Source organism: Xenopus tropicalis, chromosome 4 (assembly GCF_000004195.4).
Source record: "Xenopus tropicalis strain Nigerian chromosome 4, UCB_Xtro_10.0, whole genome shotgun sequence".
NCBI classification, from domain to species: Eukaryota; Metazoa; Chordata; class Amphibia; order Anura; family Pipidae; genus Xenopus; species Xenopus tropicalis.
The window spans coordinates 64,084,252-64,101,526 of NC_030680.2; the positions used below are offsets into that span (position 1 = coordinate 64,084,252).

Below are 17,275 nucleotides of genomic sequence, written 5' to 3' on the forward strand. Positions count from 1 at the left end.
CATTATGATTTTTAAAGAGGTACATTTAAAATTATTTTTACATTTGTATCCCAAAAAAAAGTCAGTCCTTCTTATAAATATTATTTGTTTTTCCTTTTAAGGCTATTTCCAAAATAATCACTTTATAGAAAAAAAACACATTTATTCTGTAAGAGGATTTTATTTGCCTTGTACATACTCTTTGGATAAGTGAGGGTTGGGTTGAGGAACAGCATCTGTTAGTCGCAGCTCAAATTCTGCACAGCGCAATGAGTACTCTTTGTAGTGTTGAATCAAATCATAGATACTATCAAACATTAGGTTGTCGGTCAGGAAATACTTTATGATTTCTCCATCTGTACAGGAACGAATACGGCAGTGTTGGACCCTGCCTGACCTCCTGCCAAAAGAAAGCAATGTAAAATACATTAGAAGGTCCACATAACCCAATGGTACCATGTAATGTTAGGATAAGTGATTAACAGTGTTCATACAGACAGTAACAAGAGGGTCCTCTGCACTCACCCCTTATCAATATGTATAGGCCGCAGTGCTGTCCAACTTTTGTGGTACCGGGGGCCGGAATTTTTCCGGCCTACATGGTGGAGGGCCGATAATGGAAGCCAGTTTTGACCACTCCCCTTTTTAAAACCACACCCACTTGAAACCACACCCATGTTATTGCATGGCCATAGCCATATTAAAGGTGATAGCGCAGCAAAAACCTGCCATACTCTGCCTTCCCTACCCTGCCTGTGTGTGCCATACTCTGCCTGCCCTATGCTGCCTGTGTGCAATACTCTGCCTGCCCTACCCTGCCTGTGTGTGCCATACTCTGCCTGCCCTATGCTGCCTGTGTGTGCCATACTCTGCCTGCCCTATGCTGCCTGTGTGTGCCATACTCTGCCTTCCCTACCCTGCCTGTGTGTGCCATACTCTGCCTGCCCTATGCTGCCTGTGTGTGCCATACTCTGCCTGCCCTATGCTGCCTGTGTGTACCATACTCTGCCTGCCCTATGCTGCCTGTGTGTGCCATACTCTGCCTGCCCTATGCTGCCTGTGTGTGCCATACTCTGCCTGCCCTATGCTGCCTGTGTGCCATACTCTGCCTGCCCTATGCTGCCTGTGTGCCATACTCTGCCTGCCCTATGGCACACACAGGTAGCATACAGTGACACAATGCTGGCACTGCTCCTACAGTTTGCACAATAACTATATATTAAAACAACTTTTTAATTGCAGTACCCCTTCAGTATATCTTCTTTTATACTGTGCAGGGATTATTTGTGGGTTTCTACTGAGGTGTGAACAGGGGAACAATATGGATGATTTCAGCCTGAGCCTGAGGTGTGAACACTGCAGGGGTTGAATAATGTAGGGATTAAAAGGTGTGAACAGCACAGGGGATTATATTTTTAAACAATACAGAGGGATTACAGCCTGAATCTGAGGTGATAACCATGCAGGTTGATACTATTTAAATCTTACACAAAGGTAAGTCATCAAAGCAGCCAGACAGGTGGGGGGCCACACAGAGGGGGGCCGCCAGTTGGACAGCACTGGTATAGGGCATTAAGACACTCTGTGCATTAAGCTACCAAGAGATGCCCTCCCCTTTAAGCAAAACAGGGATTGTTTGTCCATATATTGCAATATACTTAAAGCTGGCCAACTACGTCAAAGTCATTCCCGGTCTGGCCAGTCTTACACTTACTTATCTCAGAATTCTACTGCCTCAATATACCTTTAACAAAGGCACTGAGTTTTACTTTCAAGGTTAAAACCCCCAAATGGTTGCCCTTTTATTGGCTCCACTGGAATCACCTGATCACCTGTAGCTAGGCAGGGTGGGAGCTACAACATGGAGCTGGTGAAGCTGGCCTCTGCTCCTATATAAACTATAAACTACAGTAGTTGTAGTTGGCCAGTTTGATGCACGGAATGTCTTAATGTCCTATATATATTGATAATATGTGAGTGCAGAGGCCCTCTTGTTGCTGTCTGTATGAATTTTGTGATCACTGCCTCATTGCACCCCATTTAATGGTTAAAAAATGTAGTAGTGAGCGCAAATTTTCTTTTGTTTGTTATAGATTAACAGTGTTCATAGTCATGTTAGTATTTACCTATTAAATAACATTTCCAGGGCATCAGTACTGTTACATTTAGAATAGAAATTTAGAACATCTATACATCTGCCTAGGTCAGCTGGAAAGTCTTAAGCTTCTACAGAATTTCTCAAAACCATATGTTGATAAGTCAGAAAAAAGTTTAAAAAATTGACATTATTTAAAGCAGATCAGTGTGTCAATATATGTGTCAGAATGTTTGCCTGGTTGTGGGCAGTGTTTGGCTCTGAATCGTTAATCCCCATAAATTAACTTGCATTACAATTATTGCAATGTGAGTCAATAGGCCAGTACCATTTGTCATTTCTCATTACTTTGCATATTTTGTCTTTCAGGTTGGTTTTCATCAATGGAAGGGTGGGGAGAGAACTTTCTAAATTATTTGTGTGGCCCCCAAATTCCAGCATTCCTTCACTTCCACTCTTTTTTGCCTGTAACCATAAGTAACATCACCACCAACTGGTGGTGCATCACAAGCTTTTTATTTTGCTTGTGTCAGCTTTCAAAAGAGGGTCTAATTTACCCTAATTTACCCTTACCCTTTGAATGAGCAATAGTTTTTTTGACTGCTGGAGTCAGTGACCTACATTTAAAGCTGAAAAGGGACAGGAAAGAAAGGCAAACAATTCAAAAACTATAAAAAAATGAACACCAACTGAATTGTTTCAAAGAATAAGAGGATTCCAGGCATTTTTTATTTTGTACAGATTTGCTTTATATTTTATATACATATAATTTTGCTTACAATTCTTCAGCAGACTTTAAAGGGGTATAATTTTACCAGAAAGAGAGTGTGTAATCATCACGATAAGATTCACTTTGTCGTACTAAGAAAGTCCCATCTTTGCCTCCCACTTCTGCACAATACTCCTGAAGTAGCTTTTCCGCCATGAAACGCCCATTATACATTCGCCCGTGGAACCATTTCTCTTGTAGATGTAAATCTATTGTTCTCTGATTTGCAGATTTAAAAAAATAAGCATAAGTAGGGCATAATTTTTTTATAGTTCTTCTTTTACAATTAATACATTAATGCACCACTGGTAAAAAGACACCCCTTTGTAGATCAAGGTACACAAAAGTTAAACAACAGTAGTAATATGTTGCTGACTAACGTGGAATTTTTTGACGAGATTTAGACATTTTTAATTTTGTCACAGGACAAAACAGAGCCTCTTTAAAATAACTGTGTATAAGCTATGTAGCAAGATACATTAAGACTTATGTAATTATTTAAATATTACTTACACTTCAATTTCAGCTTCAGACTAACATATAAACCAGGCCGTCATCTTAAAACACAGTTGCAAAACATTTGATAATGTTGTAAATTAGGGCCATGGATTTGGAATCATGAAAATACAAATTGCGACACATGCTTTCTAATATTTGTTATTAATATACCTAAAGATTTTGTAGTTACAGCCCCATTAATAAATGGGCACCTACTATGTTGTTGATGTATGCTGGAACTGTATGCTTGAACTGTTTTCAATATAACAGTGTCATAATAATAATATCAGTGGTACCTTTGGTGCTGCGCTGTCTTCAGTCTGTTCAATTTCATCTCCATAAGATAATTTATCACCAGCAATAGCACAGTAACGAGAAGACCATTTCTACAAAGCAATAGTTCAAACATTTAATTTCAGCAAATTAAATGAACTGCTATTTGTTCATCCTGATGTAATTTAAATATAATTTACCTGGTCAATACCATCCCACATGTACAGCTCACCCTGAAGATTTTGTTCTTCTTTATGATTCTCAGTGTTTGTCCCAGGATTCTTTGTTTCCAGTTTTTTATGCTTATGAAAAAGATTAATGCAATTAAAATTAAAATAGCTGACATATCTGCATTTGATACAGTCTCATAAGCTATTTCTAGCAGGGTCCACTTTGCCTTCTGTATTAGCACATTACATATACATGCATACAATTTGTATGTTTGATGTATATCTATATCTGTTGTACAGCATTGTGAAATATATTGCTGATTCTAAAGTGCGTTATGAATAATAAGAGCAATTAAAGCTGCAACATTTTTGATCCAGTGTTGCAGGGATGTGGATGCACAAAGTTACCCTTAATTATGAGTTACAAGGTAGGGTGCAACAGTGAGCACAGGGCGCAACAAATCCCTGTCATTACTGCCTACTCTATTTCCAATCCATTGATAAGTGCAGCCAGACCCCAGACGCAAGTGCTTTAAAAATAAATGATCTCCATAAAGCTGCACCAATTTAATTTCATTATATATATATATATATATATATATATATATATATATATATATATATATATATATAATGAATAATATATAGGTGGAATAAAAGCATAATCATTATTCACAAGAAACAAAGTGCTGGTCCTTTATCTATAAATTAACAATTGACCATGCACCCTAAGTTAAGAAGAGGACTGTGTGCGGACTTCACTTTGAATATATATATTTATTTATTTATTTATGAATTAGCCAGTAGATTAACACAATGTTCAAAGATAGTTTATGTACCTCCAGTATTTAATGCTAAAATATTTTTTTAATATTAATATTTTTCTACAAGTTAAGTGAAGGGTCATGACTCACATCTGATCAATTTCTTTACCCATAAGTAGCAATTCTATGCTACACCACTTGTTATAAACATAAAAGCAGAACCAGATAAGGAGGAACTGAAAAAAAAAATGATTTGCAATGCAAACACAGTCTAATGTCTTTTACCTTTGCAGGAACTTAGTCAGAGGCATAAAACAATGATCCAAAAAGATTTCTGAATGGCATCTTCCATAGCTCCAAGGGAGCTGGTTTCTATAACTGGAGAAAAGTCATGAAGTGGACCAGGTCTGGATGTCTGTGTAATTAGTCAGGGCTAGGGAGGGCTATAGCATTAATTGTCCTGTTTTTAATTTTCAACTGTTGTGATTTAAACTATAATAGGGGTTATAAAATTAAATGAAAAAAGGGTTGACCAAATAATTTGATTGCTGTCATCATCTTAGGGAAAACTCACCACTTACACTTCCATATCATCAACATTATGAACAACATAACTATTATAATACTCAATGGAAAATGCCTAAATGATGTCATAAAGTGATTATGTACTTTCACTTATAGGAAATGCTTGCATGTGTTATGATCATTGATGGCAGTAGGAAGCATGCCAAGCAAATTAAATTAGGGCCTTGTTTATAGAGAGCAATTACCACCTATACTGATACAATAAATATAATTGTTTAATACATATGGTACAACCAGAGCACATCTGTATAGTGCAGTACTGATTTAAATTTAATTAATGTTTTATGCACATGCACAAAGGCACAAACCCAAATCTGTTGGACAAGACTGCTGCTCCCCTGTCACCTTACCTTGACATCAATACTGACATTAGCAAATGGCTATAGCTGATTTACTTTTCCACAAAGTATCAGGTTACTGGTAAAACTCTTTGTGAAGCCCTGGCTATGGCACACACGTCTCATGTTCAAATCTGTTGATATCGGCTTTATCATTGCCCAAGAGGCTGCAAACACAGTGGAAACACTACTTGCAGCATCTTAGTAGACATTTACCCCATCTGGATGCAGCTATAAGGAAATTTAGTCCACAAATGTACATATATGGAAAGCTGATTTTTACAAGCACAGTTAATAATAAACCACGAGTTAAAGCATATTTTTGGACTGGGTTGGGTTCATTCAGATTTCATAGGGATGGTATTTAGTGAATTTAGTCTAGTGTCAAACACAGAATTGGTAAAACCTGTTTAACCTGCCCATTGAAAAGTCAATCACACTGTGTTTAGTATGTTACATAGCAAAGAAAAATGTAAAGGTTTATTCTTCTTTACAACACTTGAGGCCATGACTATAAAGTAGCAAGGCAGAAAAAAATGTTGCCCATTTCTATAGTTTTTTCATTTTGCCAATTAATAAAAGTCTGGCATCTTTATTTTCCAGGGGTAGGCGAGAGAGGGTTCTATTTCTGTTACATTCTGCCAGATCCCAAACATCCTGCACAGATGTAAAAACATGGCACCAATAAAGCAAGAATGTAAATGCTATAATTCTTTTGCCAAATAAAAAGAGTAAACCCACTGCATGAAAAATATATGTAGCAAATCAGTAAATCAACAATTTATACTTGGGTGCCAATGAGAAAATAAAATACTTTTCTAATTAGGAGCTCCAATAGCCGGTACATAATGAGGCAGGCCATTGAGAGTAAAATAAGTCAATTTAAAAGACACCTTTATTATTTTAAGATAGGGTGTCAACAGTTTAAAGGTGGTTAAAATACATTGCAGGTACACAGAATCCATTCATTGTCTGTCATTGCCAATTAAATGCTATATACTATCCAAGAGTGATTGTGAGTTTTCCCTTTAATTTCTCTTTAGTGGATGATGTGAGCTTTAGTGAAGATGTTGTTAAACAGAGAATAGTTTCTCTGTTTAAAGGGTGTTTGCTGGCTGGCCTTGGAAGCTATAGAGTTGCCAGTCGATCCATTCCACTAATCCAGCTCATATTGGAGCTCACGATCCTGTGGAAAGGCATTTAATTGTACAGGTATAGGATCTGTTATCTGGAAACCTCCAACCTGCAGAAAGCTCTAAATTACCAGAAGGCCATCAAATGATTCTTCCCATTAAATACTGCGGAATAAGTTGGTGCTTTATAAATAAATGTTAATAATAATAATGTGTATCGAATTTTAAAAGTACATGGTTTCTTCTTTAAAGAGATACTGACCCCAGAAATTAAAGCTTTTTCACATCTATCATAACACTGTCTTTGCATGCTGTTTATAATTTTGCCATAAAAGTATTTGCCCGATGCTTTTACATTAGCTATCTGATCCCCATCATACTCTATGAGGGGCTGCCATATTTGTGCAGCAGTAGGCCGTAAGCATTAAAAGCTATAACTGACAGGCTGAGAAGGAACAGTCAGGCTGGCAAAATAGTCAGGTTTAGGAACTTCAAGTAACAATTATTTACAAAAGGAGACCTATCAGTGAAAAATGATCAACATGACCTATAGGGAACTTTTTATGTACATTAATATTTTAAAGAGTAGTTTCACTTTAACCAGTGAAAAAAGACATGCCATACAAGCAGCCTGCATCTCACTATTCGCAGTGGCCTAGGTACAACTTTTATTGACTGCATTGGTGTTACATTCTCGAGTTTGGACAGGGTACCAACCAAAAGTTTTTTTTACTTTACACTAAGCCACACAGTGCCAGCACTTTCAATGTTGATGTGTTAATGTATTGTCCCAAACCCTGTCTTACATATACATACAACATACAACAGAGATGCTTGAACCATTACAAAACACACCAGCCTCCAGTACTAACATTTCAACTCAAAGTACCGTTTAAGAAAAAACACATTTGCCTGACCTTACACCAAAAGTGTGCTGCCCATGACCCAGGCCTATATTGACTTTCCACCAGTTACTAATGTGTTGTTGCATGTTAGTCCAATTATAATAATACACAAAATCTTATGTATCCAGTATAAACTGGATAATACATTCTTATGTAGTCTGCAGTATATATAGAGCTATTGCAATTGTTACGTATACAACATATTAAGGGGCCGATTCACTAAAGGTCGATAAAACGAGCACTATTTATAGCATGCGTTAAAAATGTTATCACTTCTTATTTTTTGTGACTTAACGCTCGATTCACTAAAAGGACACATGTCATAATTAAGAAGCGATGTGCTTTGTGTTATTTAACTCGCGATGAGCGTTATTTCCTACTGCGTGCGATATGTCCCACTGCGCGTAATATATTTCGCCGTGTGCGATATTTAGCGCACGATATTACGCACATAACCATTACTTTCAGAAAACTACTGTTCAGGAAATTACCATTTCCCTGAAAACTGGAGGATGCCTCACTCTAGGGCCAACACATACTTGAAAAAGTACGACTACAAACTCTGTTATGTTACCAAAAGCTCACGAACCGCAATTTTCTTTAACTACCGCCTACCCCATGTAGGTGTCAATATTCATACAGATTAATGCAATATTTTGTGCGTTTAACACTTCATATGCTTTTGTGAATCATACATTAGTACTATTTCTATTCGCTAATTAACGTAATGCATTAGAAATAACGCTTTGCGATGATGCTTTTTTTGCGCATGCGATATGTGGATTAACGCATGCAAAATGACTTTGAAGAATCAATAAAAAAAAAAAGCATGCAATAAGCCTTATCGACCTTTAGTGAATCGGTCCCTAAATGTTTTTACTTTAGTATTACAACCACCTATAAAAAAATGAATTGTTACCCATGGGGTCCAGGTCCCATTTTTGTCCCCTCACACCAATGACTCCTGCAGGACAGATTGCAAAACACTGCCCTCTACTATGGTGCAGGATCCATCAAAGTCTATAATCAGGTCCTGGATACTGCAAAATTTAACACATTCCATTTGTTTGGAAGCATTTAATGCACATTATACTTTTTCAGTTGCTCCTAACCTTAATAATGATCCTCCCTTTAAGTTGTGTGGGAGAAGGCAACTGATCGGCAGTAGCTTCTATTGGTTTAGTCAAAAGAAGCTCTCCTAATACTTCTTTAAAAACTTTGGCCATGTGTCTCTGTTGTTCAACACAGCAATGTTCCTCTATAGAAAGGATAACTGGATACCTAAAGAAGCAAAAAACATACAATTACACACATGTACCAGATATTATATATTAATACAGATATACGCTCTAGTGTAGTGCTATGTGTTCAATTCCCTTTATATCATTCATCTGTTTCTTAAAACATACATACAGCCTATATTTTAGCAGTTGCCCAAAATTCTATGGAGCAGCATATGTTTAATATGCTGCTTAAGGCAGCAGAAAAGCAATTTACACGGTTTACTGGTGGGAGACCAGTAAAGGATTCGGTCACCCCTGCCTTTTCTCCTAACAGGGGCACCAGCCCGGGGTAAAAGGTAAGCGATGAAAGTAACTTGGGGGTGCCAAACATTTTGGCACCCCCAAGTGATTTAGCCTTTCCTTCTCATTTAATTTACATCTTTATCTATAATCTTTCGTTATTGAAAGTTATTTGTTCCTGAGGGGAAGATCCGCCATGTGCATGCCAAAAATGGTAAGGCCCCACAGTACCAAGTTTATAATCAACTATTACATAAACTTTAATACATTGTCCTGAAGTATAATGCATGTCATTTTTATATATTTTTATATAAAATATATGGATATGACATATTCATCTCTCTGTTATGTATATGTATCTTTTAACAGACAGATGGATATGCCATGCATGTGTGCAGGGATTTTTTTTCTTTTAATAGAGTTGAAAATAAACACTTACTCAGATGTAGCAAATGCATGGTCCCTAATAGCCTGTACCACATCATCAAATTTAATTTTTGTTGTTCGTGTCCATCCATGATAAATAATTGGCTTTCCATCAGGTCCATCCCAGCAGTCCACTAGAGTGAGAAGAAAAGAGAAATTCAGTGACTTTATAACAGGTAAAGAAACAATGAACACAGCCTGTATTGCTTCACCATATAGTTTTTTTTTTTTTTTTTTTTACATAATAGCTGTTTATGGATCCAGCAAGGAAGCAGCATGTCAGTAGTTTAATGAAGCCACATTGATTTTGTTTCTTCACCTGAAGTGTGGGTAGGTGGGAAAGATCCAAAAGTAAAAGGTAGTGTTCACTAGCTTTGGCTGCTATGTTGTTTTATCTAACTGATTGTTTGCATTCTTGATTTCTCTTTTGTAACTGATTATCAATAAATTCCTTCATTCTGTGAATGTTGCTAAACTTAGAGTTCTCTTTCTCACAGTTTGAATCTAGTCCAGTAGTAAGTATAATTAGAGGATAATTAGAGGATTAATAATTAGAGTATAATTCAAGAGGATTAATAATTAGAGTATAATTAGAGGATCATAAATAAATAAGTATATATGCAGACTTACAGCAGAAATTGCAGCTAACTCTACTCCATCATTTATCATGTGGCATGATCATTGTATCCCGGGAAGATAAAGGTTTAAGTAGGATCAATGAGTCTGCTTTGTGTAGGGAGTTACCGCCTTTAAATTATGAACAGCCAGAGTCCTTACAAAGCAAAGTACAAAAAAGAGACGAGCCGCACCCTCCACACATGAGTGTCAAACTCACATAAAAGTCGATATAGTTTGACTAAGGAGATAGTATATTAGAGATAGAAGCCGCCTGGTAACGTGCAAATGACGTATATATATTTGCCAAGAAAACAAATTAGGAAATACCCTAGCAGATATTCCCCATTAGACTTCACTTGAATGCAAAGTTGGTTCATCAGAAAAGGGGATGTTCATCTTTGATTAAAGGGGATGTTTACAAAATGTTTAACAAAAATTTGGTTTAAGTTAAAAAAAAACTTAGTGTTTTCGATATATCTACCTGGAAAGGTAGCGATGCATAGATCCTTAAAGGGCACCTGTCACCATAAGAAATAATTCCAAATTGTTTTATATTGTGTTTGCCAAGCAAAATAACCTTTACTTACACTATAGAAATTATTTAAATCATGTTTTCTTCAGTCCTGAAATTTACACTCACAGCAGGCAGGCAGGTGCCATTTTGTGGACACTGTTATTAAGACAAGCTTTGTATCACTCCAAAATCTTGTTTATGTGCCAGAATGGGGGACCTGATGCCCATGCCAATGTATTGGCTACAGAATTAGATGGTGAGGAGGGAGGGGGAATAAGAGGAGGGCAGTGACATCAAGGAAATGATAAATGGAAATGTAGGGCAGGCAATATACACTGACAGCTAGGATTTTTAAATGCCTTTATGATGTGCAAGGATGTCTTAATAAAAAAAGGAATGTGGGTTTCATGTTTAATTTGAAAAGGACCAGCAGAGAGGAGGAAGCACACGTACTAATCTCTACTGTGCATACCCCTTCCATTTGCACTTCCCTGATCTGACTGGCTGATGCAATTCAGCCAATCAGGTCAATGACTAGTGAAGGAAGGCAAAAAAAGAGGGCATGCCTGCTAGCAAGTGCCAGTTCGATATATTTTTAAAATGCACTATATTGCAAATATTGTTAAGATGACAAGGACTATTTGGTCTCCAAAACTGTTAAAAAAGGTGAACAGCCCCTTAAAAATATCAAGCAGCAGAATACAGATACACTCAGCAGCCAGGAGAGCTTTGTGCTTCCCTGCCATTACATGACCTTTTACAGTATGGAATACACATTATTAAAATATATAATACTTACCATTTGATTCGCTACAGATTACATTATCTAATTATTATTTAGTACAGACTATATCAACATGCATATTTCACCTTCAACAATCACCAAGTCAACCTTTGTTCGCCTTTACTCAATATCGCCTACTTGCCATTTTTCAGCAATAATTTTAGATCAAAGGCTGATCCTTTCACCCTTATGCCTACCACAAGGCTTGTCATAAGACCTAACAATAGTTAACTATTAATGAAATAATTGAAGCAAACTTAACTAAAGAATTATCTTTAGTGATGAGTGAAATTTTTCACCAGGTGACTCCAATGGCCACAAAAAAAGTTGTGTGGGGTGGAAAAGGTTATGCAAAAAAAATGCCCAGCTTAATAAAGTCAATTCAAAGGGTATGTAACAGATTAAAAAACAAGTAAAGAAGTATTTACATGGATGCAGCAATACACAAAATATGGAAAATTATTAGTCAACTAAAGGCATACAAAGTCCCTCCATTTTTCAAGGTACCACCTTTGTAGGGTTCCATACCCCGTAGCCAGTTCCTAGGTGTGGCTCTAACAGTCAGTAATTTCAGGGGATGGATATGTATAGAGGGCAGATGACAAGAGACATGCAACGCATAAAATACCCTGTATTTTACAACATAAGTCTTTGAGTGATAGTGTTACAAAACTTGTCTGTAGACACTGGGGAATCAGTCTTGATTTTGGTGAATTTTAAAATGGCTAATCCTTCCAAGTTGACTTTTTTAGACAAGTAGTCATTAAAGGCAGATTACATTTTATACTGTATATTCTCAAATGTCCATGGGGAGTAGTTTATATTGTTGTTTTCCCAACATAAATCAGTCTGTTCATAGGCATTTGGCATAGATTTCTCATACACCACAACTGTTCTGCTTTGAGTTGAATAAAGGGATAACCCCACCTAAACAGGTGTCAACAGGGAGCTTATACTTAAACAAGCCGAGTCTACAATCTACATATTTTTATTTACCTTTGTATGCCTCTGGTTTCTTGATAATTATGTTGGTTTGAAAAACCCAACCAGCTTCCGATTCTTCTTTTTCTTATTCTTAGCGCCCCCAATTTTCTAAATGCTACTCCTCCTACAGTTTTAGGGGTACAACACCAGACTCTCCACGCTTCTTTGTCCTTTAGCTGAGCAGGTTGCTTGTGCTTTCTAAGCGATCTCGCCCCTGTCTTTTAGTAGTGCTGCTCCGAACACCCCAATTTTCAAACTGCTGCCACTCTTACAGCTTTGAAGCTACACCACAAAACTTGAATAACATAATTATGGGGTCAGCTTGAATGTAAATATGATATTTGTTGGATGCCCAAAAGTGGGTGGAGCTACAAACAGCCAATCAGATTTTACCTTTTGACTTTCAGTGGAAGAAATTAACCTGCTGCCATTCTCATAGTATTAACACCAGGGTTCTCAAACTTTGCATAGTCAGTCAGTGGGTGACTACCTATTCAAGGTTAGAAAAAGTGGGCAAAGCCACCAACAGCCAATCACATTACTTTAATTGATTTTAACTGCTGCCATTCTCACATGTTTTATGCCAGTGTCCCCAAACTTTTCACAGTTTGTCACTGAGGGACTAAGGTTGAAGGTTGAAGTCAATCCATTTCCACTCATTGAATTTAATTGGTTTATATTTAAACTGATGCCATTATTTAAGTATTAATTTTTAACTTTGCAAAGTTAGTCACTGGGTATTTGCGGCACAAAGTTAGAGAAGGTGGGCGGAGCCATCAACAGCCAATCAGATGTCACTCATTGATTTTCAGGGGGGGAATTTAAATTGCTGCCATTGAGACACTATTAAAACCAGGGTCTCCAAACTTTGCAAAGTGGTTTTTACTATATAACCGTGGTCCAAGTTTAGATAAACAGCCAATCCGATTTCATTCAGTTACTTCACATTTTTCAAACCAACATAAAGTTTGTTCTCAAACTTCCCTTTCTAGTTTGCCATATTTTATGAATTACTTTCAGTGAATACATTTTTTTACTTATGTGTTTTTTAAGCAATCTATGAAAATTGACACCTTAAAAGTTACTTTTAGTATTGTGCAGAGAGTAGTATTTGCAAATGGTCTTTTTATGTACATTTTTTTAAGATCTCAAGCTTGGAAATTTAAAACTGTTATCTGGTTGCCAGACATTAATTATTGAAAAAAGAATATGAAAAGTAAATCCCCTTTAAACTGTAAATCAATAAACAACGGGCAAGCCGATCCTTACATTCAATGCACCTGCATCCCATGCGCAGACAGCGCACATATGCTTCAGTAGATGATTCACTCCGCAGCTGGTCCCCTGTTAAATACCTAAGTAGAAAACAAAGCTATATAAGAAAAAGGGTTCTAAAAGAAAATAAGAAAAACTGAGCCACAACCTAAGGCTATGCAATGGACAGAAATAAAACATATTCCTAGCAAAGATTATACAGAATTTGCAGTGAAAATGCACCAAGAACTCTTATAATATCTTCATGTGTTTGTCCATTTGTATAGTAGCGATTTAAATACTGTAGAGTTGATTGTCTTAAGCAAAAACCCCATTAATTGAACTGGTATTTCCATTTTTTATCAGTAAACAAAATCTGGGGTGCATAGGCTGTGTTCCATAAGTAAATCCAATATTTTTTGAATGCACTACAAGTTTTTCAAGACATTTGTAACCAAAGTATGAGGACAAGTTGGAACACTCATTATTTCACAGGCTGACGTAGGTTGGCTAACTAAGACTAGTACTTACGTATTATGTGAGGAAGCAATCCAGTAATGTGAAAGAGGATTATTCATATTTTGAACACTGATCGTGTCATATTTCTCATCCCAAATGCTGTTTTCTTTCGAAAATAAGTAGGTCAAGAACTGAATAAGCCAGAGCAACAGAAAGAGTGACAATAAATTACAAAATAGCTTTTACAGTGAAGGAGGGTTAAGCAAAAACCCCCATATGTAATAAAAGGCACTAAGTTTGCCCTGGAGCAGTAACCCATAGCAACCAATAAAATGTTTCCTTTTAAACAGGTGAACAGTAAATGCTATCTGCTGATTGGTTGCTATGGGTTACTGCTCCTGGGCACACTTAGAGCCTTTTAAGGTATAACCCCATAAGAGTCCTAAATAGTATCTTCATACTGTTTCTTCATACTAATCTCTCTCTATACGTTATCTTACCATAGAGGCTTGGTGCCTAAAAAGTGAGTTTATGTGCATGCGCAGTAAAGTGAAAAGTCAAACTATGGACAAAATATTGTTACTGTGCATGCACCGGCAAGTGGGGGGTGCCTAACATTTTGGCCCATGTCAATGACGCATTGACATGGATAGAATATTATATTTATTTTTTGTATATAGCACTATACATTTCTTTATATAGCACTACACATTTTTCACAGTGCAAAGATTATACATCAGTCTTTGAGCTTACAATCTTAAACTTCGGGTCATTGTCCTGCAGGAAGGTGCACCTCCAACCCAGTCTCAAATCACAGGCAGACTGACACAGGTTTTGCTCAAGAATATCTCTGTATTTAGCACCATCCATTTTTCCCTCGACCTGGACCAGTTTCCCAGGCCCTGCTGCTGAAAAATATCCCCACAGCATGATGCTGCCACCACCATGTTTCACTGTGGTGATGGTGTTCTTGGGGTGATGGGATGTGGGTTTGCACCAGACATAGCTCTTCCTTGGTGGCCGAAAAGTTCAATTTTAGTCTCATCTGACCAGAGCACCTTCCTCCATACATTTGGGAAGTTGCCCACATGCCTTTTGGCAAACTCAAAACATGCCTTCTTATTTTTAACATTAAGTAATGGCTTTTTTCTTGCCACTCTTCCATAAAGCCCAGCTCTATGGAGTGAAAAATGCCAAGAGGGGTGAATACTTTAGCAAAGCACTGAATATATGCAGTCATGGCCAAAATTGCCCATTTTGCAGTTTTGTGTGACATTATGTACAATTTGCTTTTTTTCCTCCCTTTTTTGTTCTGTTCCAATACACACAAAGAGAATAAACACGTGTATAGCAAAACATGTGTTACTGCAATACTTTTCTGTGAAAAAATACTTTCTGGGGTGCCAACAATTTTGGTCATGACTATATATATATATATATATATATATATATATATATATATATATATATATATATATATATATATATATATATATATATATATGTGTGTGTGTGTGCTAATGAGCTGGGGCTTAAAAGCTCCCTGCTTTTCCACTAGAGCCTTTTTGAGCTAAAGGTAGGTGCAATAGGTCTTACTACTCAGTCACATTGTTTGCTGGGGGACTTTATTTTAATTGCATCACAGACTCAAAGTCATTAGACAGTGTAGGACTCACGTACAATGAGGGGCCTTGACGTGGCACGTGAGCTTACATATTTTGGCCAAAGTGTGGTACTAACACCTCAATTTTTTGTAAAAATTATTTTTAAAGGCAAACTAAGCGCTGGCAAACTTTCTTTCTCTTTGTGTATAATTAATTGTTTTTTATCGTTTATAGCAGCTGGTCAACTCCAGATTGTGGGTTAGACCGAGCGCTGGCACAATAGTGTGTTTCTAGCAGCTGGTCAACACTACAGCATGGGTTAGACCGATCGCTGGCGATTTCTTTCTGTGTTTTGTATATATATATATATACCGGTATGGGATCCATTATCCGGAAACCCATTATCCAGAAAGCTCCGAATTACGGAAAGCCAGTCTCCCATAGACTCCATTTTAATCAAATAATTCAGGGTTTTAAAATTGATTTCCTTTTTCTCTATAAAAATAAAACAGTACCTTGTATTTGATTCCAACTAAGATATAATTAATCCTTGCTGGATGCAAAACAAGCCTCTTGGGTTTAATTAATGTTTAATTGATATTTTAGTAGACTTAATGTATGTGAAGATCCAAATTACGGAAAGACCCCTTGGTCCCAGAAAACCCTTGGTCCTGAGCATTCTGGATAAAGGGTCCTATACCTATATATATATATACTCCCTACACACAGGAACACCATATTTTATTTATTATGTTTTTATGTAATGGCATGAACTTTGCTTACCTCGTCCACAAAAAGAAATGGTTCAGCTGTTTCCCTCATAGTATCATCTACAAATTTTGTCATCCGTTCACGAACCTTACTGAGATCTTGAGCTGGGGATTCCTTTGTAGAAATGAAATGATCAGAGAAGGTAAGAAATTAACTGTATTCATCTTGTCGGGAGATTCTCATCACTAAAATGCTTACTAATATGCACCATTACCCCTTTGTGGAGTAGTTAGTAGGCACAGGAAGGAATAAGAAAGACAAAGAACACCATATGCAACCCCTAGTTCCAGACCTGAATTTGCTGCCTACACCTAGTTCCTAGGTCCTGAGAATATTTAAAAGCTTGCTGTCACATTTTTGACTGCTTATCAGATTAATCATATTTAGCCTTGTTCAGAAAAAGGTCAGCTCTGTTACAACCATCTGTCTGTCTCATACAGACACCAATAAAAGTTTGCATTCTGAGTTCAAACTTCAGCAGACCAGCAAAAGCTGTGTGCTGATTGGTTGCCATTGCACACAAAGTTAGGGAAACATTTGCCAGTGTTTTAATTTATAAGAAATGGAGTCTATCATTACTACAAGAAAAGGAACAATAAAGATCACTGCTAGTTGTGTTGCCAGTAAATATAAAAAAATACAAAGAATGTTGATGCCGAATCAAATATCACTAGAATATCGAAGCAATACAGAAATGTATCTCAAATATTAAGGGATTTATAAGTTTTACTTTTGGATCATTAGTAACAAGGGGAGAAGTTAGAAAGGAAGCAACAAACAAATGTAATGCCATGCAAATAGAGCTAAATTAGCTCATCCTATAGTAAAG

The 17,275-nt window shown here is 36.9% G+C and overlaps 1 protein-coding gene across 4 annotated transcripts in view; it reads right to left on the reverse strand.

The window, feature by feature from the left end:
* plcg2 (phospholipase C gamma 2) overlaps positions 1 to 17,275 on the reverse strand; it is an 81,491-nt gene that overhangs the window by 30,088 nt on the left and 34,128 nt on the right. For all 4 annotated transcript variants that reach the window (XM_002934948.5, XM_018093520.2, XM_018093522.2 and 1 more), the window contains exons 10-18: positions 16,459 to 16,560; positions 14,144 to 14,262; positions 13,628 to 13,713; positions 9,472 to 9,592; positions 8,622 to 8,790; positions 3,815 to 3,916; positions 3,638 to 3,727; positions 2,890 to 3,062; positions 179 to 379 (exon numbers count right to left, since the gene is read on the reverse strand). In XM_002934948.5, the coding sequence (XP_002934994.2) occupies positions 179 to 379; positions 2,890 to 3,062; positions 3,638 to 3,727; positions 3,815 to 3,916; positions 8,622 to 8,790; positions 9,472 to 9,592; positions 13,628 to 13,713; positions 14,144 to 14,262; positions 16,459 to 16,560 (1,163 nt within the window). The remainder of the gene's footprint in view (positions 1 to 178; positions 380 to 2,889; positions 3,063 to 3,637; positions 3,728 to 3,814; positions 3,917 to 8,621; positions 8,791 to 9,471; positions 9,593 to 13,627; positions 13,714 to 14,143; positions 14,263 to 16,458; positions 16,561 to 17,275) is intronic.